Here is a 19,148-nt window from a genome sequence, read left to right as displayed (position 1 = left end):
CCTAGGCGGCGGCAAAACGCTAAGGCCGACAAGACGCAGATCAGCCGAGGTCAAGGCCTAGGGAGCTAGAGTGGGCTCGGGGATCTCCACCGGCAGTGAGACCCGTCCTGGGTCCTAGAGAAGATGGCTGAAGCCAGGCCCCAGGAATGCAGGCTCCCACCTTTGACCACCGTGCCTACTCCATGCCCCGTCGGGACTCAAAAGGGAACAGGTCTATAGAGGCAGGAATCTGCGTGGAGTCCCCCTTTCCTGGATTCCACATGAGCCTGGGCTGTCTCCACTCCATTGTTTTATTATGTACAAACGCTACAGAACAAGGGGAGCAGACGCGCATGGGGTAAGAAGGGCCCGGTGGGAGGAGAAGTTCACAGGGCAGACGGTGCACTGGGGCCAAGAGAGCAGCACGTAGGCCATATCTATAGGGAAGGCGGGGCAGGAAGGGGTTAAAAACGAGATCCAAGCCAGCCAGATCGCAGGGAGGTGCGGGGGTGTCGTCCACCTTCTGAGCTCCCCCCAAGGTCACAGTGCATGCAATAAAATATAAGTACAGGAGCTGGATCCTTCCTCTGCAAGGGCCCTGAGGGTCCAGAGCTCCCTTCGGGTGGAGGGAAGCCAGTGGCGCCCCCTGGCGGCCAGGCCGGGCTGGAGCCACATGCGGCAGGAGCAGGGGTCAGTCCCAGCCGTTGTCTTTGATCATGTGGTTGAGTTCAATGATGTACTTCCCCTCTTTGTACTTCTGGCTGCTTTCGAAGGCCTGTTCCTGAAAGGAGGAGAGAGGCCGTCATCTCTGAGGCAAGGGCGTTACCAAAGGGATAGGGCTTGGGGAGTGGATATGATTGGCCCCATTTTACATAGGAGGAAACTGTCACCCAGAGAAGCCAAGCCACCAGCACGCAGACAGCTGGTAAATGGCAGGGCCAGGTTTCTCACTAACAGGGGATAGACAAAACTCTATGAATCACGGGTACTTTTTAAGTACTAATGGTGGCTCCAACAGAGAGGATATGGAAGTTTCTAAAAGATCCGGGGATTACAAACCAGTAGCCTGAGGGCCAAATTTTGGCCTACACATATGTTTTGTTTGGCCAGTAGAGAGTTTAATAACTTTAAAATACTAAAATAGAGGCAGACCATGCTCACTCCAGTTTGCCAAAAACTGTCCCGCCTTCCCAGGTGTATGTTGCCCCTTTTGCAGATCCACAGTATCTGCTTGGCCCTGCAAGCACTTGAGTTTTTAACCCCTGGATTAGGCCACCTCTTTATTTCCCAGCGGTCCAGAGAGGCAAAGCCACCTGTCTGGGGACACAAAGCAAATCTGTGGCAGGGCCAGTGGTGAAGTCAGGTCAGGGCTGTCTGTCTGCCGGTCTCTGCCTGGGGCATCCACCTCACAGTGGCATCACAGCTCCAAGCGATGCCTCAGGAGTCCTGTCCCTTGCAGTTCCTCAAGAGCATCTTCTTTTGCTGCATCTAATCTGATCCCCATAACAATTTTGGGTGCCAGGTAGCAGCTTTATCCTCCACTGCCAGATAAGGAAATGAGACTCAGGGCAGTGAAATGAGACCCTGGACAGCAGCAGTGGCAGCGAGGGCAGTGGAAAAGGAGGCTCATGGACCCCGGCTCCGTGTTGCTTGGGCAATTTCTCTGATCCTCTGAACGGGAACAGAAGCTGGGGGTCAAGGGTTTCGAGTTAAAAAACAAAACTAGAATTCTGGTCCCTATTCTGTTACTTACCAGTTGTGTGACCTTGGGCAAGGTACCTAACATCTCTGGGCCTTCCTTTCTTCTTCTGTAAAGTGGAGATAATAATAGACTCTACCTACAGGATTGTTGTAATGATTGAATGAGATAATATATGCCAAGCACATAACAGTGCATGACACATAAGCATTCAATAAATGGTAATTCTGATTATATCCTCATCTCTAAAATGGGGATACTTGTGCCTGTGAGGAGAGGGATGGGTTAAGAGAAAAATTCTAAAAGCCCTTGTAGGATGTGAGGGACAAGAACATGGTCAGAGAATGAAAAGACAGTTTGACTCATGTGAGCTGGGCCTGTACAGGCTGAAAGATTACCAGATGACTGCTTGTGATGAGGTGATGTGAGGTCAGGTCAAAGGCTAGCCTGGGGTGAGAGGTCACTGACTCACATATTTCCAGCCCAAAGTGGTCTTGCAGTTCTCGCAGTGGATGTCAGCGACAGCATGGAGGCCTGTCAGCAGCACCCGCTCCTCGGCTGGCCCGCAGCCCACGTTCACCCTGCGGCGACATGGGGGCAGTCCCAGGGAGGGTCCCGCCATCACCAAGCCCCCCTCTATCTTGTATCCAACTGTGTCTGTCCTTAGTGTCCAAGAGAAGGGCCATAACACCTTCCTGCCTGAACCAGGGGACTCTAGGAGTCTCAGCATGATGCCAGGGGTCACAGGTCACAACAGAGATCAGAGAAAGAAAGAAGGATGGGCAAATACTCACACAGAGTTGAAGAGGTAGGCACGCCCCTGACTGCCCTGGAAGGACTAAAGGGTGGGAGGGAGAGAAAAGGGAGGTCAAGGCTATTGGTGGGGAGCTGCCAGGCAGCCCCTCTAGCCTCGCATTTCAGCCCCGACTGTGACCTGGTTACCTTAGAGATGAGGTCGTCGTGGTTGGCCAGGTGAGCGCGGCAGTGGGCACAGCTATACCTCCGGTGACAATCATCCAAGTAGGCCTGAAATGTCTTGGGCTTTGAAATCCGCACCATGGCGGGGGCCGGGGGCAGTGGCCCCACGCGGGGAGCGGCCCAAGGGGAGCAGAGGGAGCCCAGTGCCTGCCGGAGAGGAAGTGAGTGGGCTGTCAGGAGCTGGGCCACACACATACAGGCACGCCCAGGGCCACGGGGACTCTCTCTGTCACACTTGGCTGCTGTCTCCTCTCCCTAGAGCCAGCAGCCTCTCCAGGGGCCAGAAGCGTCTCAGTTTAGACTCATTGAGGAGGCCTCAAGTTGCATGAGTAGAGAAACTGAGGCTAGGAGGAACTCAGGATGAGTCACCCACCTGCTTTCAGCCCCACCCCTGCTGACCTGGCAATTGAAGCTGGAGGAAGGGGCTTTAGCGTGGATGAGCTGTCAGTTCTTCGTTTAGAGGGAGCAAGGAGGGGTTAGGAATTGGATGGTCCTTAGGACCTCATCTGAACGGCTGGGCGAAGGGGGACGGCTTCACTTGAGGTACAGGGAGTTCACATGGGGAGAGGGTCCCTCACTTGCAGAAGGCAGGAGGCCTCACTGAAGGTGGAGGGTCACCTAGGAGGGAGGGGCTCTTACCCGGGGGCGCTGAGGCCTTGTCTATGTCGGGGGGGGTCTTACCTGCATCGCGGAACCTTACCTGAGACCCCGGGGCTCACCCGGGGCGTGGGGGTGGGGGGCGGGCGCCGGGGGAAGGGGGCAGTCCTCGCTGGCGGGGCCGGGGCGCGGGGCGACGCGCAGCCCTGACGTTGCGGGCCTCACCTCGCCTGGGCGCGCGGGGGCCCGGTCCGCCGAGGTGGCCTGGCCTGGGAGTGGGGGGCGCTCCTGGTGGGCGCCGTCCCCCCAGGCCCGGGTTCGCAGCCGCCGCGACTTGTTTACACCGAGACCAGCTGCTGCCGCGGCTGCGGCGGGAGGGGGAGGGGGCCGGCCTCTGGTCCCGGCGGCCGCCGTGGCCAATCGACGCGCAGCATGCAAATGAGGGGGCGCGTCACACGGCGGCCGCGCAGGCCTGGGCTGCCCTTCCTCCTGCTCCCGGCGCCCGCCGGCCCGGAAATGCGGCTGCGGCCGGTCCCCCGGCCAGCCAGCTGCGCCGCCCCGGCCTCGCGCGGCCCTGAGGGGCAAGGATCTGAGGTTCCTGACCTGGCGTGGGTTTAGGAGGATGATGGTGTCTGGACGCAAGTCCCCGGGAAATGATAGTCAGTTATCCGCCTTTACCCGCCGCCGGTGCCCCACTCCCTTAATCCCCGCAGCAGTCCTACGAGGCAGCTTCCGCTATTGTTCCCATTTTACCGGGGAACTGAGGGCCAAAGAGGTCTAGCAGCTCTCCCGAAGTTATCCAGCTGGTGAGAGGTAGTTAGGATTCTGACTTTGGTCTGATTCCACGGTCTTTGCCGTAGCAGCAGGGACAGACTCTTGGAATGGAAGAGCTAAAGGTGTCCATCTGTGTTAGACCCCGGGGAGGCAGACCCACGGAACCAGCCCATTCCTGTTGAGCATCACTTCCTCTGATGTCCCTGCCCCTCCAGGCTGGGTTAGGTGTCTGCTGTGGGCTTCCTCCTTTCCCTTGCTCACCTCTGAACTCGGTCGAAAATGTCTTTTTAAACATGTGTCTGCCGTACTAGACTTGTCTTGTTCCCTGCAGTGGCCCCAGTACCCAGCCTGGCCTAGAGTAGTCAATGAACATTTGTGAAATATGTGATTCACTAAATGAATAGGGCTCTAGGGCTGGACAGGGCTGAGGAATTTGGGAGCTTCTGGAGTAGGAGACCTGGGAGTGGAAGGTTGGCATGGCTGAGGCAGCAGATGGGCGCTGTCCCAGCCATGCCCACCCTCTGCAGTCATGTGAGTCAAGTCCCTTGCTGTGTGCCTGGGGCTCTTAATGGCCTCAGGAGAATGGAACTATTATCTGTGGCTTTGAAGGGGCAGGGGGCCTTGCTCCTCAAGGGACATTCCTGAGGAGAGTGGAGGCCAGGCTGGCATAGGGTGTGGTACTACTGTAGGTCTGGAATGTAGTGGAACCAGTGGGTCAGGCTGGTTAGGGCCCCAGACTCTGGCCCTAGGCTGGCTTCTTCCGCCCTAGGCTGGCTTCTTCCGCCCTAAGCTGCCATCTTGGCAGTTTTCTAGGCTCTCCCCCACTCTGTCGCCCAAGCACAAAGACATGACTGAAAAGAAAGTATTTATTGGGGAAGAGAAATAGGGGAGAGGGCGAGGGCCTCCAGGCTCAGGAGGCCCGGGCAGCTGCTCCTTGGGTGTCCAGGTAGCGCCTCAAGGCTGTGGGGTAATCAGTGATGATGCCAGTGGCCCCCAGCCTGAAGGCTACTTCAAAATCTGCCTCTTCATTAAGGCACCAAAATATCACCTGCGTGGGGAAGGAGGGGCTTGTAGTTTCCAAACAACTTTACCTGGAACTTTCGGTTGCATCCAGATGGTGGGAGCTCTCCTCTGCGGAGACCTCCCAGCAGTGGTATGCTGGAGTTGATTGCTAAATTTTCAGGAATTTTGCAAACTAGTTATGAAACACAGCCATTCTTAAATATTAAATTATATAAACTTGCAATTCAATAAATTATATTAAAAACAAAGGTAATAAATACTCAAAACTCATCACTTCCTAATTATTTTACTATTACCTGTGCTCTGAAGGTTATTCATGTCTGCTGAACGTGTCAGATGGAAATACTATGTAACGGTGGGCTACCACACACCTCTTCCCAACTCTGTGTTCAGTGACTTCATGCTGGTAGCCTGAAATCCACCAGAGTGGGAGTATCTACAGCAGGGAAATTATCTAATACTCAAATCGGGGTGTTATTTTTATTTCCGGAGAGCCAGTTGTGGAAGGTTTGCCAGCATGCCAATGCCTCCCAGCATCTGCTGCGGCTCCGCATCTTCCCTGTCTCCTGAGTCCCCTCTTGTGGGCACCGAGATAGGCAGAGGTAGTATCTGTATCCTGGACAAGTCACTGGACCTCTTGGTTTCTTAATGTGACCAATGAGAGTGATGGGCCAACCTCCCAGAGTTGTGAAGACCCGCCGAGTGGGAGGGCTGATCTGAAAGAGCTGTCATCCCCATGCCTCAGTCACCCCCACATCTGGTCAGTGGCCGGGTCCTGGCCCGTCTGTGGGTAATTCTTCCATCCATCCCCACTGCTGCCACCCGAGCCCAAATCCTGTCAGTGGCAGCGTCAGCCTCTCTGCTTGCACAGTGGCCCCCACAATCACTTCTCCACGTGGTGGCCAGAGTGACGCTCACTCAGCAAACCTCAACTGGATCAGGTCTTTCCCCTGCTTAAGCCCCTCAAAAGCTTCTCTTCCTTTCAGGCTGAAGTCCTGGCTCCTTAATGAGGTGCGCGGGCTGCCTGCCTCAGCCTCTGTGGCCTCCTCTAGCGCCTCTAGCGCCCCTTGCGCCGATTCCTCCACTGCAGCCTGGTGGAACCCGGCTCAGCTCCTCGGACTGCCATGGCCTCCTGCTCCTCCTGGCCTTCCCACATGCTGAGCCTCCTGGGGAGAGTCTCTTCCCTTCCCCTCACCGCAAGCCAGCTCCTCACTTCTTCTAGAAGGCCTTCTCTGACCCCAAAGACCACAGCACTGTTTCCTTTCTGTCCACTCACTGCCCCTGCGATGACCTGCTTCATTTCCTTCCTCTGCCCTTGATAGCACAGGGCCTGGAACGCAGTGCGTTCTCAACAAAGGTCTGCTAATTAAATGACCTGGTCAAAGCTGGTGCTCAGGAGAGAGGGAGGGGGTGGGCTGGGCTGGTTTTTCACTTCTCTGGTCTTTCCCCTGCTCCCCTCATCAGGGATCAGGACAGTTCAATACACCAGCAGCAGCATCATGGCTGGCATTTATCAAGCCCTTACTAAGTACCAGTTACACATCCAGAAGAGTTAAATATACCATTATCCCTATTTTACAGATGAAGAAACCAAGACTCAGAAGGTGACCTGCCCAAGTGCCCCAGCTAGTTGGTGGCAGGGCTATGACTGGAATGCTGTGCTAGGCCCACGCCGAACCACCTACTTGCTGAAGCATTACCTGTACCCCTCGCCGCTCCAGGTGTTGGATTAGACTCTTCCTCATGATGAACCTGGTGGGGAGGGGGGTGGCGAAGACCATGATGAGAGAGGACTAAGGAGAAGGGCGGTGGCAGGGCTTATGTGGACACTCCACCCAACCTTTTCCCCCACCTCACCATTTGGAAACCACAGCCGCCAGGTGGTTCAGCCCAGGGCAGGAAAATGGGAAGTAGGTCCTGTGGAGAGGTGGTGTTGTGGTCAGCCCCTTGCGGGGGGTCTCTGTCACAGGGGTGGGGTGGGCTGGTAGTGACTCCCTAACTAGTATAATCCCACTCCCTCTAGAAGAACCTCTGCAGGTCTTCTAGAACTGCACTGCACAAGAACCCATCGTGCAGTGAGATCCTACTCCTGTATCCTTGACTCCCTGCTTTGAGGGTATGCCCCTCACCTCACCGTTTTACAGAAGAGGAAACTGAGTCTTCAAGAGCTAAAGTGATTTGCCCAAGGTCACACACCAAATCCGTGGTGGGGCCAGGACCAGCACTCCGCTTGATTCTCAAGCTGGACATGTAATCTGGAGGTCTTCCTGGTTGGGCTGGTCCAGCTTCCTGAGACCAGATAGCGCTTAATGGGTTGGCTACTTGCCCCTAACTGTCCCACTGCAGGCGTGACTTTAGAGGCCCTTCTACAATGTCCCAAGGCAGGCTTTGCTGTGTGACCTTGGGCAAATTACAGAACCTCTCTGAGCCTCAGATTCTCCATGGGTACTATGGGGGTCGATTCCTGTATCTCCTGGGGGTGCTGCAAGGTAAAGCTCCCATAAACTAAAGGATGTGAAAACACTTTGTAAACCGTGTATTAAAAGGTATGTATACAAAGTTCTGTAGTACAATGATCTCTTTGTAGGGAGGGATTGTGGGGGCTGGCTAGGACAACAGAGGGGAGCAGAAAGCACCGGGAGCCACCACAGAGGAGTTCTCAAAAAGCAAAGGGAGGAGCCAGGCTTGAGAGCTGGGGAAGGATCCAAATTCCTGATACTTTACCCAGCTGTTACTTTTTTTGTGTGTGTGAGGAAGATCAGCCCTGAGCTAACATCCGTGGGGATCCTCCTCTTTTTGCTGAGAAGACTGGCCCTGGGCTAACATCCGTGCCCATCTTCCTCCACTTTATGTGGGGCGCCACCACAGCATGGCCCGACAAGCGGTGCATGGGTGCGCGCCTGGGATCCGAACCCGGGCCGCCAGCAGCAGAGCACGCGCACTTAACCGCTACGCCATGCGGCCAGCCCCCCCACCCCCACCCCGCGCTGTTACTTTGTTAATCCTTGTCTCCCAGCAGGAAAATGCTTGCTTTTCCTTTTGAGAATCAGAGAGTGATGCTGTAATTAATATCTGTCTCCTCAGCCAGACTGTAAGCTCACTGAGGGCCTTACCCCACCCACACTGGTCTTATTTACTAGTGTAACTGCACCTGGAACAGAGTAGGCATTCAATAAATATTTGTCAGATGAATGGATGAATAAAAACGTTGTCCTAGGGGCCGGCCCAGTGGTGTAGTGGTTAAGTTCGCATGCTCCACTTCGGTGGCCCAGGGTTCCCCGGTTTGGATCCTGGGCAGGGACCTACTCACCGCTCATCAAGCCATGTTGAGGTGGCATCCCATATAGAACAGCTAGAAAGACCTACAACTAGGATACACAAACTATGCACCAGGGCTTTGCAGGGGTGGGTGGAATTTTGTCCTAAAACTCCATCCGCATCAACACACATTTGCACAGAATTTCAGGGGGTTCGTGGCCCCCTTAGTATTCATGAATGCCGGGTGAGAACCACTGACTTCAAAGCACCCCAGGATCTATCCTTGAGGGTAGCCAGGGAGCTGGGGAAACTGGCTCTCCCGCTCCACAGGGGACCCTGTGCAATGGGGCTTGAGGTGGGGGGTGTTTTTCTGAAGACAGAAATAGCCAGAGGCCTGGAGGAGGACAAAGAAGGGAGACAGGGACCCTGTGGGTACCTGTTGATGATGGTGGGCAGGAAGCAGATGAAAAACCTCTCAGGGATCGGGATGAAGGGCAGCAGCCCCAGGTAATAGAGCAGCAGCAGCCAGAATCCTCGGCTTGTTGTGAAGGAGAATGGCATCTCGGGGTTCTGGGAGGCAAGGGGAAGGAAGAAGCGGGATCAGTCTGCTCCTGGGGAAGCAGAGAGGAGGCTTGGCCTTCGGGAGAAACAGTTTTGGACATTCAGGAAGCCCTACTACCTGCAGGATCAGAGCCACATCTGGGCCTGGCATTGCAGGCCTAAGTGTACCTCCCCGTGCCCACCAGCAGGCCTTTGCTCACACGCTTTCCCCACCATCCCACCTCTCCAAATCCTACCCTTGGAGACCCTGCGCATGGTCAGTTCCTCCAGAACCCCTAGACCCCTCCAGCCTAGGCCCCTGCAGGGCCAGGGACTCACGGCAGCCTTGCATTTCTTCATGATTGAGCTCTTCTCCGAGGCCCAGATGGTGATTTCACTGCGGTCAAAGCGCCTCACCAGGCCTGCTATCTGGGAAGAGGAGGAGGCGATGAAGGGGAAAGTCAGACTTCTCTCCGGCCCTGGGCCCCGCCCACCCCTGCCTGCAGCACCACCTTGTGAATGAGCTCGTCATTTTCCCCTTTGACCTCCACGCTCATGGGCATCCGAGGGAACCTCCGGAACAAGTCCTCCAGACGCATCATGTGCCGGTCTGACCCATGTGCAAAGCGGCCTGGGGGGTTGTAGGAAGAGGGATCAGAAAAGGATTGGTGGGGTGGGGGTGGGAACCCAGAGGGCGGGGAGCGAGTCCCAGAGAAGAGAGGGCAGGAGGTTGAGGCCATGACCCCGCGGGGGCTGGCTCAGCCCAAGGCTCACAGCCCATGCTCTCACCTGGTGAGAAGTAAACTTCCAGCTCCTCCTTGTAGAGGGGCAGCTCCTGGGGAGAGCAGGGAGCATGTCACCAGGAGGCATGCAGGGAGGCATGGTGGCTCTCTGGGTACAGTGGGGGCAAGGCCCACCTCAAAGTCCAGGCTGCCCACATCCCTATTCATGCCTGACTGGCGGGACAGGTTCTCATCGTGCGACACCACCACCACGCCGTCCCGTGTCAGCTGGCAGTCAAGCTCTAGGAGGTCAGCTCGCTGGGCCATGGAGCTAAGGGAGTGAAGGTCAGTGGTGGGAGGGGGACGGGGATGGGCCAGACTGTGGGGTGGTGGGGAGGTTTGGGGAGCATGGGGCAGAGTTCGAGGTGGAATGTGCAGGCTGTGTGCTACACACCTCCAGGAGGCTCCGGTCACCCAGACTAGGAAGTGAGTGGCACCCCTTGGTGTCATGCAGTGCACAACCGGCACAACCTTACCCAGCAGCTTGGCCAGGCAGGTGCACTCACTTCTCCATGGCCTCCATGGTGTTCTCCAGCCGTTCTCCAGATCCTGTGTGGGGTGGCTGGGGTGGGTCCCTGGTGTCCGGCCTCCCTGCTTCCCCTAGCCCCTGCCTTATCACCCCCAGTTGGCCCAAGCTGAATTTCTTCCGCATTCCACATCCTGCCCCACCACCCTGCTCTCCTCCTACCTTGGTCTCTGCCCTCTAACATGCTCTCCCTTGGACCTACCCCTCTCTGCTGTCTGCCCTGGCACTTTTCTTGCTATCCTCACTCCACCTTCAGTAGCCATCACCCCCTCATCCTACCTCCGCCCAGCTTACCTCCCCGGTGGGCCCCCAGGCGGGGATAGAAGGCTGGAACCCAGGGGGTGTGCAGCAGGCGAGGCCGGCGCAGGAAGAAGATGGAGAGCATGACATAGCTGCCCAGGGCGGGCAAGGCATAGTACAGCAGAGGGCTCATGGCCACACTGCCTCTCCGGGCTCTGGCTGCAGCGAGCTCAGCCGTTCCTGATGGACTGTGCTGCCTCTCTGACTGCCTGGCCAATACAGGCTGGCTCCACCCCTGGCTGATACCACGCCCCGGGGACCTGCCGAGCCTGCTGCTGGCCTGGGGCCAGGCTGCAGGGCTCAGCTGGGGATGAGGTGGAGGCGGGAGTAGAGGCCAGGCAGCTCTGGCCCTCACACCCCCAGACCCTTCATAGACCCCAGCACCCCTCTGTCCTTGGCCAGACTGGGGAATCAAGTCCTTCAACACCAGATCTGCTACAGCCTTCCCCCTTCCCACTGGTGTGTGTGGCCAGGGTATAAAACACACCACCCCTTGCCATTTCCAGAAAATCAGGGTGTGTGTAGGGTGCCCCTGCATCACCCCCAAATCACCCTCAGCCAGTTAGATGGGAAGCCATTATAGAGGAGCGAGGAGAGTGACTAAGGGGAAAATTGACCCCACTCTGTCCAGGAGTTTGGAGCTCCTTACACTGCCAACCTGAACCCTGGCCGGCTGGGGAGCCAGAGGTGACCAGGGCCAGGTAAAGCCACAGCTGGGAAGCAGCTGGGCTGAGAGTCAGTCCGCAAAGCAGCAACTGTTAGGGTCAGGGCATCGGCGAACACAGAAAGAGCCAAGGCCATCATATACACATCTCTATATTTATATATTAGATACAGGCACAGGGAGTGGGCAGGGGCACAGGGCTCTCCACGTGCCCCCACCTCCACTTCTGTTCACCCACACACAGAATCAGCGGGGGGCGTTAGATGGGCAGCTTTGGGGAGGGGACGGGGTTCAGGCCTGGGCCCTGCTCCTCAGGGATACTAGCCCTTGAGCCTTAGGAATGTTCCTTCAGGGAAAATGGGGTGGGGTTTTAATGAGGTGGGTGGGGCAGGGCTTGCCCTGAATCCCTACTCAATGTCCCTCACCCCCCCTCCCCCACCGCCCCTCAGTAGGTCCCAGGGCAGCCAAAGCCCTTCGACTCCAGAACTGCCAGGGACTGGGATAGCTGGGGTAGACAAAGGCAGAGCAGCAGAGGGGAATTTGCTTTGGGGCCACCTGAGCCCCTCAGGTCCTGGGAGTGGCGGGGCTGGAGGGAGCCTTGGCTCGCCTGAAGTAGGAGGTCTGAGAAAAGCATGGGAAGGGGGCCAGGCCCACCCTTTGCCCCGACCTGGGCTGCCAGGGTCGGGCTGGGCACAGTGTCCATTTTCTAACAGTCCGGCAGGGGAGGGGCAGGCAGGAGGCAGGGCCTAAACAAAAAGACAGGCAGGAAAGGAACCGTTAGCACCCACCAGAAGACCTGCCGGAGCCCTGACCTCAGCTTCTCTCATTTCATCCTCACAGCTGAGTGGGATGTGTCTCGGTTTCCTTATCTATAAATGGGGATCACGTTAGTACCTAGCTCAAGGTACTGCTATAAGGATTAAATGAGTTACTACACGTCAACCTCTTAGAACAATGCTTAGTGCTCTGTGTTTGCGCTTATTATCAGGACCGTCTCCAGGAAACAGGCAGAGAGAGGTGAGGTGTCTTGCACAATATCACAATATCACAAGAGCTCTTATTAAGTGTCAGAGCTGGGGTTTGAACCCAGTGTGTTTGCCTTCCTTCTATCAGGTCACAGCTGGCCAAATACAGGAAGGAGACTAGAGGAGGGAAAGAAAGCAGTGTGGGTGGGGGTAGGCCCAGCAGGGTCCCCCAAAGGTATGTGAACTGTTGACCTGGCCACCAGGTGTGAAAAAACTTGGCATCTGGGTCAGGCTGGGTACTGCCAGCTCCTCCCAAAACAATTACTGCCCCAGCTGCCTCTCTGCCCATACTGGGAGAGCCAAAACCTGGCTCCATTCCTCAGATGGGTGAGAGGGGCCCTCAGTGACCTCTGAGGGCCCGGAATGGCAACTGGGGCTGGAGGATGCTGAGTGTGGATAGGTGGGAGACATCTGGGGCTGGGGGAGAGAAGGGACATAAAGAACTGGTGGACCTCAGGTCTGTGGCCTGGGCAGGCTCTGGGCCCTTCTGTTGCCACCATACACGTGGATCATGGGCATGAGCAAGCTTGTGACTGTATGGAGGTGTGTTGGGCACCCTGGTATCAGGGTGAATCTGTGCGTGGGCAGTGGGCAGCACTCACCAGGCCCCAGGGAGCAGAGGCGTCTGTCCAGGTTAGGGGGCCTCCAGTGCCCCAGACTGGAAGCGGGCTGTTTCCTGGAAGATGAGCTCCTTCAGCCGCTCCTTGGGTAGATCATCCAGCTCCATGTCGAAGGTGAAAGGTTCCTCAGCCACTGGCTGGGGTAGCAAAGAAGTAAGGCTCAGGCCAGGTACTGAGGGACTACCCATCCACCTATCTGCCAGCGCTGCTGCTGGCGGCTGACCCACCTCATCTGTTGGGTCATAGTACTGCTCCAGGTAGGGGTGAGCCAGCGCTTCCTCCACTGTGATCCGTTTGTTGGGGTTAAAGGTCAACATCCGGTCCAGCAGGTCAAGGGCTAGAAAAGGGCAAGAGTCAGGGGTCAAAGGGAAGGCCGGAGGAGCTCCCAGAGGCACTACTTTGTTTCTCCACGCCCAGGGGCTTGTCTACTCAGGCAGCTGCTGGGCTCATGTACCCTCCTCTGCACCCAGTTTTTATCCCACATCAGCCCCCATGTCTCTCTCACCTTTGGAGTCCGACTTGGGAAAAAGCTTGGCCCAGGCCACCTTGGTCTTGGAGGGTAGAGACTGTAGGTAGTTTCGAGCCTTCATGTTGATGATACAATTCAGGTCCTCCTGGGATGGGGAGCCCAAGATACCTGTGGGTAAGGCAGGTAACTTGGTGAGAGATCGCCTCTCCTTTCTGGGAACAGAAGGAGGCAAGAACAAGAGCCCCCAACAATCCACTCCAGGCCCTGACAGTTATCTCCCAGCCAATACTATGGTGGTGAAAAGCAAGGGGTCTGGATTTGGGCAGCCCTAGCTTCAAACCCCAGCTCTAACAGTGGAGTGTAGACTTGCTTTTCCTATCTATCAAATGGGGATGGTATCTATACCTCATTGAAATACTGTAAGATACTGTACAGGCTCCACATGTGGTGGTACCCCTGATTCGATGCCCAGAGACTCACCGACCCCAACCCTAAAGAAATCTCCCTTCTGATAAGCTAATCTCCCTCCCATTCTGCTGGCCAGGCCCCCCTCACCCAGAATGTGGTTGAGCTGGTCCAGGTAGTGCTTGCCAGGGAAGATGGGCCGGTTGGAAAGCATCTCAGCCAAAATGCAACCCACAGACCAGATGTCGATGGACTTGGTGTAGCCCTGGGGAGGAGGAGAAAGTGGTGGGCTCCTGGGCCAGCCTCAAAAGGGCTCTGTTGTTTGGGCCAAGCTACCATCCCCAACCCAGATTCAAGCCAGTCAGGGAGGCAGAGGGCAGAGGTCCAGAGGAGCTAATGCTCAGCTTCTTTCCAGAGCCCAAGGACAAGAGTAATGTGACAAGGCCCAGGGGGTAGACTTCCTGCATCATGGGACTCAGTGTCTGGCTCAAAGGTGGCTCCAGGGCTTTCTGGGACCTGGCCCCTTCCCTTCAGGGGTGGGTGGCCCCCCTACCTTGGAGTTAAGCATGATTTCTGGGGCCCGGTACCAGCGTGTGGCCACGTATTCTGTCAGGAAGCCGGTGTGGTCATGCTCAGGATCAGCAATTCGGGCAAGGCCAAAATCACAGATCTGGAATCCAACCCAGGCTGCTAAGCTTGGTGCTCAAGGCCACCCCAACCCAACTAATCATATAGCCATGGCTCTGCCCATGCTGTTCCCCTTGCTTGTAATACTCTCCTACCCATGGGGGCTACTGGTCACCTGGAAGCCCCAGACCCCAGGGGAGGAGGGGACAGGTACCCAACCCTCTGACCTTAAGGTCGCAGGTGGTATTGATGAGCAGGTTGGAAGGCTTTAAGTCCCGGTGGAGCACGTTGGCTGAGTGGATATACTTGAGGCCCCGCAGGATCTGGTAGAGGAAATAGCAGACGTGGTCGTTGCTCAGCTGCTGGCTTTTGAGCAACTTGTACAGGTCTGTCTCCATCAGGTCCTGCACAATGTAGCTGAGGATGGCACCGGAGATCCCCCAGGTGGGGGCAGCAGGAGGCACTTGGTTAAGAAGAACAGGCTCTGGTGAGCAGGCTTCACATCTCTCCCAACTGGTGCCCCTGGGACTCCCCAGATCTGCCAACCCACATCACGAGCTGGGCAAGGCCAATGCTCAGCAGTTGGGCTCGGGGCCTCTAATGTACCTCAGCTGGTAACCTTGAGCAAAGCGCTTCAGTTCTGTGGTCTCAGTTTCTCTACTGGGAAAACGGGACTAATAAAGTGGGGGAGGCAGGAGAACTGCCCAGTTAAAAGCAGTAGTTCTGGAGTTGACCTGCGTGTCTGAAACCCTGACTCCACTGCTCGTGGGTTTCGTGACCTCAACCTCTCTGCACCTCGATTTCCTCATCTGTAAAGCAGGGGGAAGAACTGTTCTTTAGAGAGTGGTTGTGAATATTAGATGAAATGACCCGTGTAAAGCAGCCTGCCCCTGCTTGCCATGTTGTAAGCGCTCAGCAAACAAGAACTAGTACTGCTGTTATATATGCCTGAGCCACATGGCTGTTGAGGTCAAATGAAATAATGTATGAACATCATCTGGCATGTAATAAATGTTTGCTTTAAAATAAATGCCTGCCTTATGGGAATGGTTTGTGCAAGACATATGAGAAACTCCCAAGAGCCCACTCCTACTCAAAGAGTGCTTGGACATACATCAGAAGATAGAGGAGTAAATGTCCTTTTATATTTTAGGATAAAACAAAGATTAAACATAAATAAGTAAATAAATGTCATTTGATTGTGTCTGGAAGAATGAGTCAGGACTGTCTTTAGAATCAGCCTTAAAAGGGCCTTCTGAGAACTGGACCAACCCTGCTGTTTTATAGATGAAGAGGCCCAGCAAGATGCAGTGACTTGCTTACGGTCACACAGCAAGCTGGGGGTGAGTGTGGAGATTTCCTGCCCACAGTTTGTGGTAGGGGCTGCAGACACTGCGCTACAAATCCCCACTCTTGAGTGGAGGACTGGGACTGACTCGGGGCGGGGGGGGGGGGGGTAGGGTGTGGTGGGGGAGAGGTGGCGGGTGTTACAAAGGTGCTAACAGCCAGGCAGGAAGCGGACAATACACTAGGAAAGCGATATGGGGGGAGGGCTATGAAGGCACGGTTGTCCCTCCCTGGGCAAGGTTCAAGTCCACAGGTAATTGGGGTGGGGTTCTGAGCAGGAAGTCTCAGAGAAAGAAGGACTGGTTCTCATCTGGGGGAGGGGAGCAGGCAGCAACAGAAGCACTTGATTTTAGGCTTTCTGAGCCTCAGTGTCCTCATCTTTGAAATGGAGCTGATTGACCCATCTCATAGGGCAGTTGGGAGGTAGAATAAGAGATGTCAAAGCACTTGGCATGCACTGCACCTGACTCATAGTAGGCCCTCAAAAAAGGCCAGCTTTCTTCCTTCCAGTCTGAGGACCCAGAGAAGAATCATCATCTGTTAAACAAGAACTGACTGTGGGCAGAGGCTGGCTCCCAGCACAGAATTGCAGATGTCAGAAGACAAAGCTCCCATAGATACCATCTTGCCCAGCCCCCCACTGAGGCAGAGCGTAGAGAACAGACTTGCCCAAGGCCACACTGCATGGCTGCAGCAGGCCAGGATTCATCTGAGGCCTCCTGGTCCTCTTACACTCTGTGGCCTCTTTTCTGCTGGAAAATTTCTTTTACTGGGTTTGTTTTGGAGGGTGGTAGGGAAGAAGGAAACAGAAAGAAAGCCAGTGTTCTCCCAGCCCAGCTCTGAGGCTGTGCCTGGCCAGCCATCTGGCCAAGGTGAAGGATACACATCCCTCATGGCTTCCAGGGTGGGCGCCCGCAGAATGTCTCGGATGCCAATGACATTCTCATGGTGAAAGCGCAGCAAGATCTGGATCTCCCGCAGCGTGCGCTGGCAGTAGGTCTGATGCTCGAAGGGGCTGATTTTCTTGATGGCCACTCGAGTCTTGCGCACGTGGTCGTAAGCTGAGCTGAGAGGGCCAGAGAGATGTTGTTGGTGTGGCCTTACAAAGGAGGAGTACAGGCCCGGTGGCCCCACCCAGGCCTTGGCAGGGAGAGAAGGGAGCAAGAGAGGGTTCTGGCCAAGTCATAAACAATGCTGGTTCCTTCCTGCTGTGAAGGCCTGGGATCTCCAGGGAGAAAGCTGGGGACCAGCCAGGCAGCCCTTCAGTGACTTCACAAACAGAGGAAGAGACTGACCGACCACTGGCTTCCCCTCTCCTCAACCATTTCCATTCTAGTTGCCCTGACCCGTTATCCTCCTCTGCCCAGGATGGGCTCCCTCATCCCAAGACAGGTCCAGAGGGTGGGAGATGAGTGGAGGACGTACAGTGAGGCAAATACAGTGAGAAGGAGGGAGTCACAGGAGACACTGGAGAAAAGGGATAAGGCAGGCATGGGTGTCAGGGCGAGGGACCTGGGCAGCAGAGCTGTTCCCAGATGAACAAATGCCCAGAGCACACAGCAGGGCTGGGACAACTCCCAGAGCCCTCCTCGAAGCTGCAGGGAGGCACTCCGGGACTGCTCATTGCTCACTGGGCCCCTGGCCCCAGGCCCAAAGCCCTGCCCCACCCTGAGCCCCGCTCTTCTCTCCCAAACTCCTTGGCAGGCCTCACTGGGGGAACCAAGGCGTCTTCTCCCCAAAGAAGGGTCCTTCACTCCTTCTTCACTAAGGATATTACCTCCCCAAGAATACTTACTCTCTTCGCCTCACCCCGTGTCTATAGGGTGCCCAAGGTCCCCACAGCTCCCGCACATATACGTACTCAGATGGCCCTCCTTCATTCTAGAATAGTGGGTTCAAAGCCCCCAGGCCCTCTCTCCTTCGAATACACTGCGCCCCCTCCCCCAGAAAGCACTCAGAAGCCATCGCCCCGGGACGCTCTCCAGCCCCCTGGAGCCCCTGCCTCTTCGGGACGCTCGGAGTCTCCACGGCCCAGAGAGCACTCAGCACCCCTCCCTGCCCCCTCCCGCGGGGCCCCCTCCCCCGGAACGCCCCCTCACCTGACCATGCCGTACGCGCCCTCGCCGATGTACTGCAGCTGCGTGTAGCGCGGGCCCACGTCGAACGGCTGCCCCTTCACTACCTCCACTTCCCCCGGGACCCCCGGCCCGACCCCATCAGCTCCCCGGGGCTCCCCGCCCCCGCCCCCCTGAGCCCCCGCCGCCGCCGCCATCTCCACTCCTCCCCTCCCGCCCGCCCGCCGCCCCCCGGCGGCCCCGCCCGAGGCCCCGCCCCTTCCCGCCCGCCCTGTCACCGCGGAGCCGCGCGCGCCAGGCCCCGCCCCCGCCCGCCCCTGCCCGCCCCCGCGCACGTCACGTGGGCCCTGCGCGCCCGGCTTTCCCGCCGCTGGTGCTACGGTTCCTGGTACCCGGCGGCTCCGTCTCTTCCATTTAAGCTAGAAGCTCCCAGGGCCGCCTTGAGATTGTCCAGACCCTCCCCTAGAATGCAGAACAGCCAGTAGGGCCGCTGGGTGACCTTACCCAGAGCCACCCAGCAAGCGAGTGCTAGGACCGGGGCGCCTGGCCCCGCCCAAGGAGCAGCCCCGGGCTCGAGATGGAACCTTAAGGGAACCCTCACCTCTGATGCTCAGTGATCCTATCCGTATTTCACAGTAGCTGTGGGAGAGGGCTTCCTCACAGGTGTGGCCTGTGATGAGGAAGATGAGGCCCGAGCCGGCGCTGGTGACTTGGGAGTCACTCAGACAGCTGAGAGCTGGAGAACCCAGCCTAATGGCTTTCGGACCGAGACCTGCGGGAGTGCGCTAGGGACCTGGCCTCTGCCAGCAACCGAGCTGTGCATGTACCCCGGGAGTACCCCGAAGACGGATAACCCCACCCTACCTTTACAAGGAAAGCGGGGGAGAGGCGAGAGAGCTGCATGCCAAGTTGACTGGCTTTGGTTAAAATACAGTATCAGGCTTTTCTCAAAAAGAGCAAAATAGGTTGTGGTTTTGTTGTGGTTAGATTTGACAAAACTGGAATCCTGTCAAGATCATCATCTTTTGATTCTGTACTAGACTTTATAGTTTACACAATACTTTGATCTTCAGTTTCTTCCTTAGGACAGCCCGTCAATATAGGTGTCCTCTGGTTTTCTTAGCTGGATGAGCAGGGCCCATGTCTGTTTTGTTCATTACTGTATCTTCCAGTGCCTGGCACCCAGACACTCAAAAATTTTGAATGAATCAAGTTTTACGGATGGGGAGTCAGAGTTGGGGACTCGAACTTGGGTAAGATCACTGTAATAATGACAGAGATGAGACTCAAAATGATATCTCCTGACACAGAGGCAGAGGGCTCTTTTTAATTCCATTGTCTCAGAATTATAGACTGTTAAAACTGAAGAAAGGGCCCTCAGAGACCATCCAGTCCATCCCCCTTACTTCACAGTGAAGATGTGAGCTGGAAGCTTCACAAAAACACATTTCCTAGGCTTC

General features: G+C 56.3%; 3 protein-coding genes and 1 long non-coding RNA gene across 10 annotated transcripts; all 4 read right to left on the bottom strand.

Annotated features, from left to right (window-relative positions):
* Window positions 1-276: 276 nt before the first annotated feature.
* On the bottom strand, window positions 277-3,595 carry YPEL3 (yippee like 3). Of its 6 annotated transcripts, none has more exons than XM_087417271.1 (5): window positions 3,479-3,595; window positions 2,621-2,803; window positions 2,473-2,516; window positions 2,151-2,259; window positions 277-760 (listed from the first exon to the last, which is right to left on the bottom strand). In XM_087417271.1, exons 2-5 carry the CDS (start codon window positions 2,735-2,737, stop codon window positions 671-673), a joined length of 360 nt encoding a protein of 119 aa, XP_087273397.1. In that variant the 5' UTR covers window positions 2,738-2,803; window positions 3,479-3,595; the 3' UTR covers window positions 277-670. The 6 variants fall into 6 exon arrangements, 5 of the variants coding, with proteins under 5 accessions (XP_087273397.1, XP_087273398.1, XP_087273399.1 ...); XM_087417272.1 differs by having other exon boundaries at window positions 3,357-3,494; XM_087417273.1 differs by lacking the exon at window positions 3,479-3,595 and adding an exon at window positions 3,056-3,350.
* Window positions 3,596-4,879: 1,284 nt separating this feature from the next.
* GDPD3 (glycerophosphodiester phosphodiesterase domain containing 3) lies at window positions 4,880-11,192 on the bottom strand. Its single transcript, XM_004439390.3, has 10 exons — window positions 10,451-11,192; window positions 10,137-10,179; window positions 9,766-9,901; window positions 9,638-9,683; window positions 9,361-9,479; window positions 9,188-9,277; window positions 8,745-8,878; window positions 6,908-6,967; window positions 6,751-6,802; window positions 4,880-5,075 (listed from the first exon to the last, which is right to left on the bottom strand). Exons 1-10 carry the CDS (start codon window positions 10,992-10,994, stop codon window positions 4,938-4,940), a joined length of 1,362 nt encoding a protein of 453 aa, XP_004439447.2. The 5' UTR covers window positions 10,995-11,192; the 3' UTR covers window positions 4,880-4,937.
* A 64-nt stretch (window positions 11,193-11,256) lies between these two features.
* On the bottom strand, window positions 11,257-17,885 carry MAPK3 (mitogen-activated protein kinase 3). Of its 2 annotated transcripts, XM_004439522.2 has the most exons (9): window positions 17,713-17,885; window positions 16,497-16,679; window positions 14,494-14,683; window positions 14,193-14,309; window positions 13,790-13,904; window positions 13,271-13,402; window positions 12,993-13,102; window positions 12,748-12,902; window positions 11,257-11,866 (listed from the first exon to the last, which is right to left on the bottom strand). In XM_004439522.2, exons 1-8 carry the CDS (start codon window positions 17,883-17,885, stop codon window positions 12,780-12,782), a joined length of 1,143 nt encoding a protein of 380 aa, XP_004439579.2. In that variant the 3' UTR covers window positions 11,257-11,866; window positions 12,748-12,779. The 2 variants fall into 2 exon arrangements, with proteins under 2 accessions (XP_004439579.2, XP_087273396.1); XM_087417270.1 differs by having other exon boundaries at window positions 12,748-13,102.
* Window positions 17,886-18,018: 133 nt separating this feature from the next.
* LOC147913620 (uncharacterized) lies at window positions 18,019-18,617 on the bottom strand. The gene is made up of 3 exons (XR_015556441.1): window positions 18,553-18,617; window positions 18,290-18,358; window positions 18,019-18,150 (listed from the first exon to the last, which is right to left on the bottom strand). It is a non-coding gene; the product is annotated as an uncharacterized LOC147913620 (long non-coding RNA).
* Between the last annotated feature and the right edge of the window lie 531 nt (window positions 18,618-19,148).

This window comes from Ceratotherium simum, chromosome 26, assembly GCF_057802395.1.
Source record: "Ceratotherium simum simum isolate JZ-2026a chromosome 26, ASM5780239v1, whole genome shotgun sequence".
Taxonomy (NCBI): Eukaryota; Metazoa; Chordata; class Mammalia; order Perissodactyla; family Rhinocerotidae; genus Ceratotherium; species Ceratotherium simum.
This window is presented reverse-complemented; position numbering and strand designations above follow the sequence as displayed.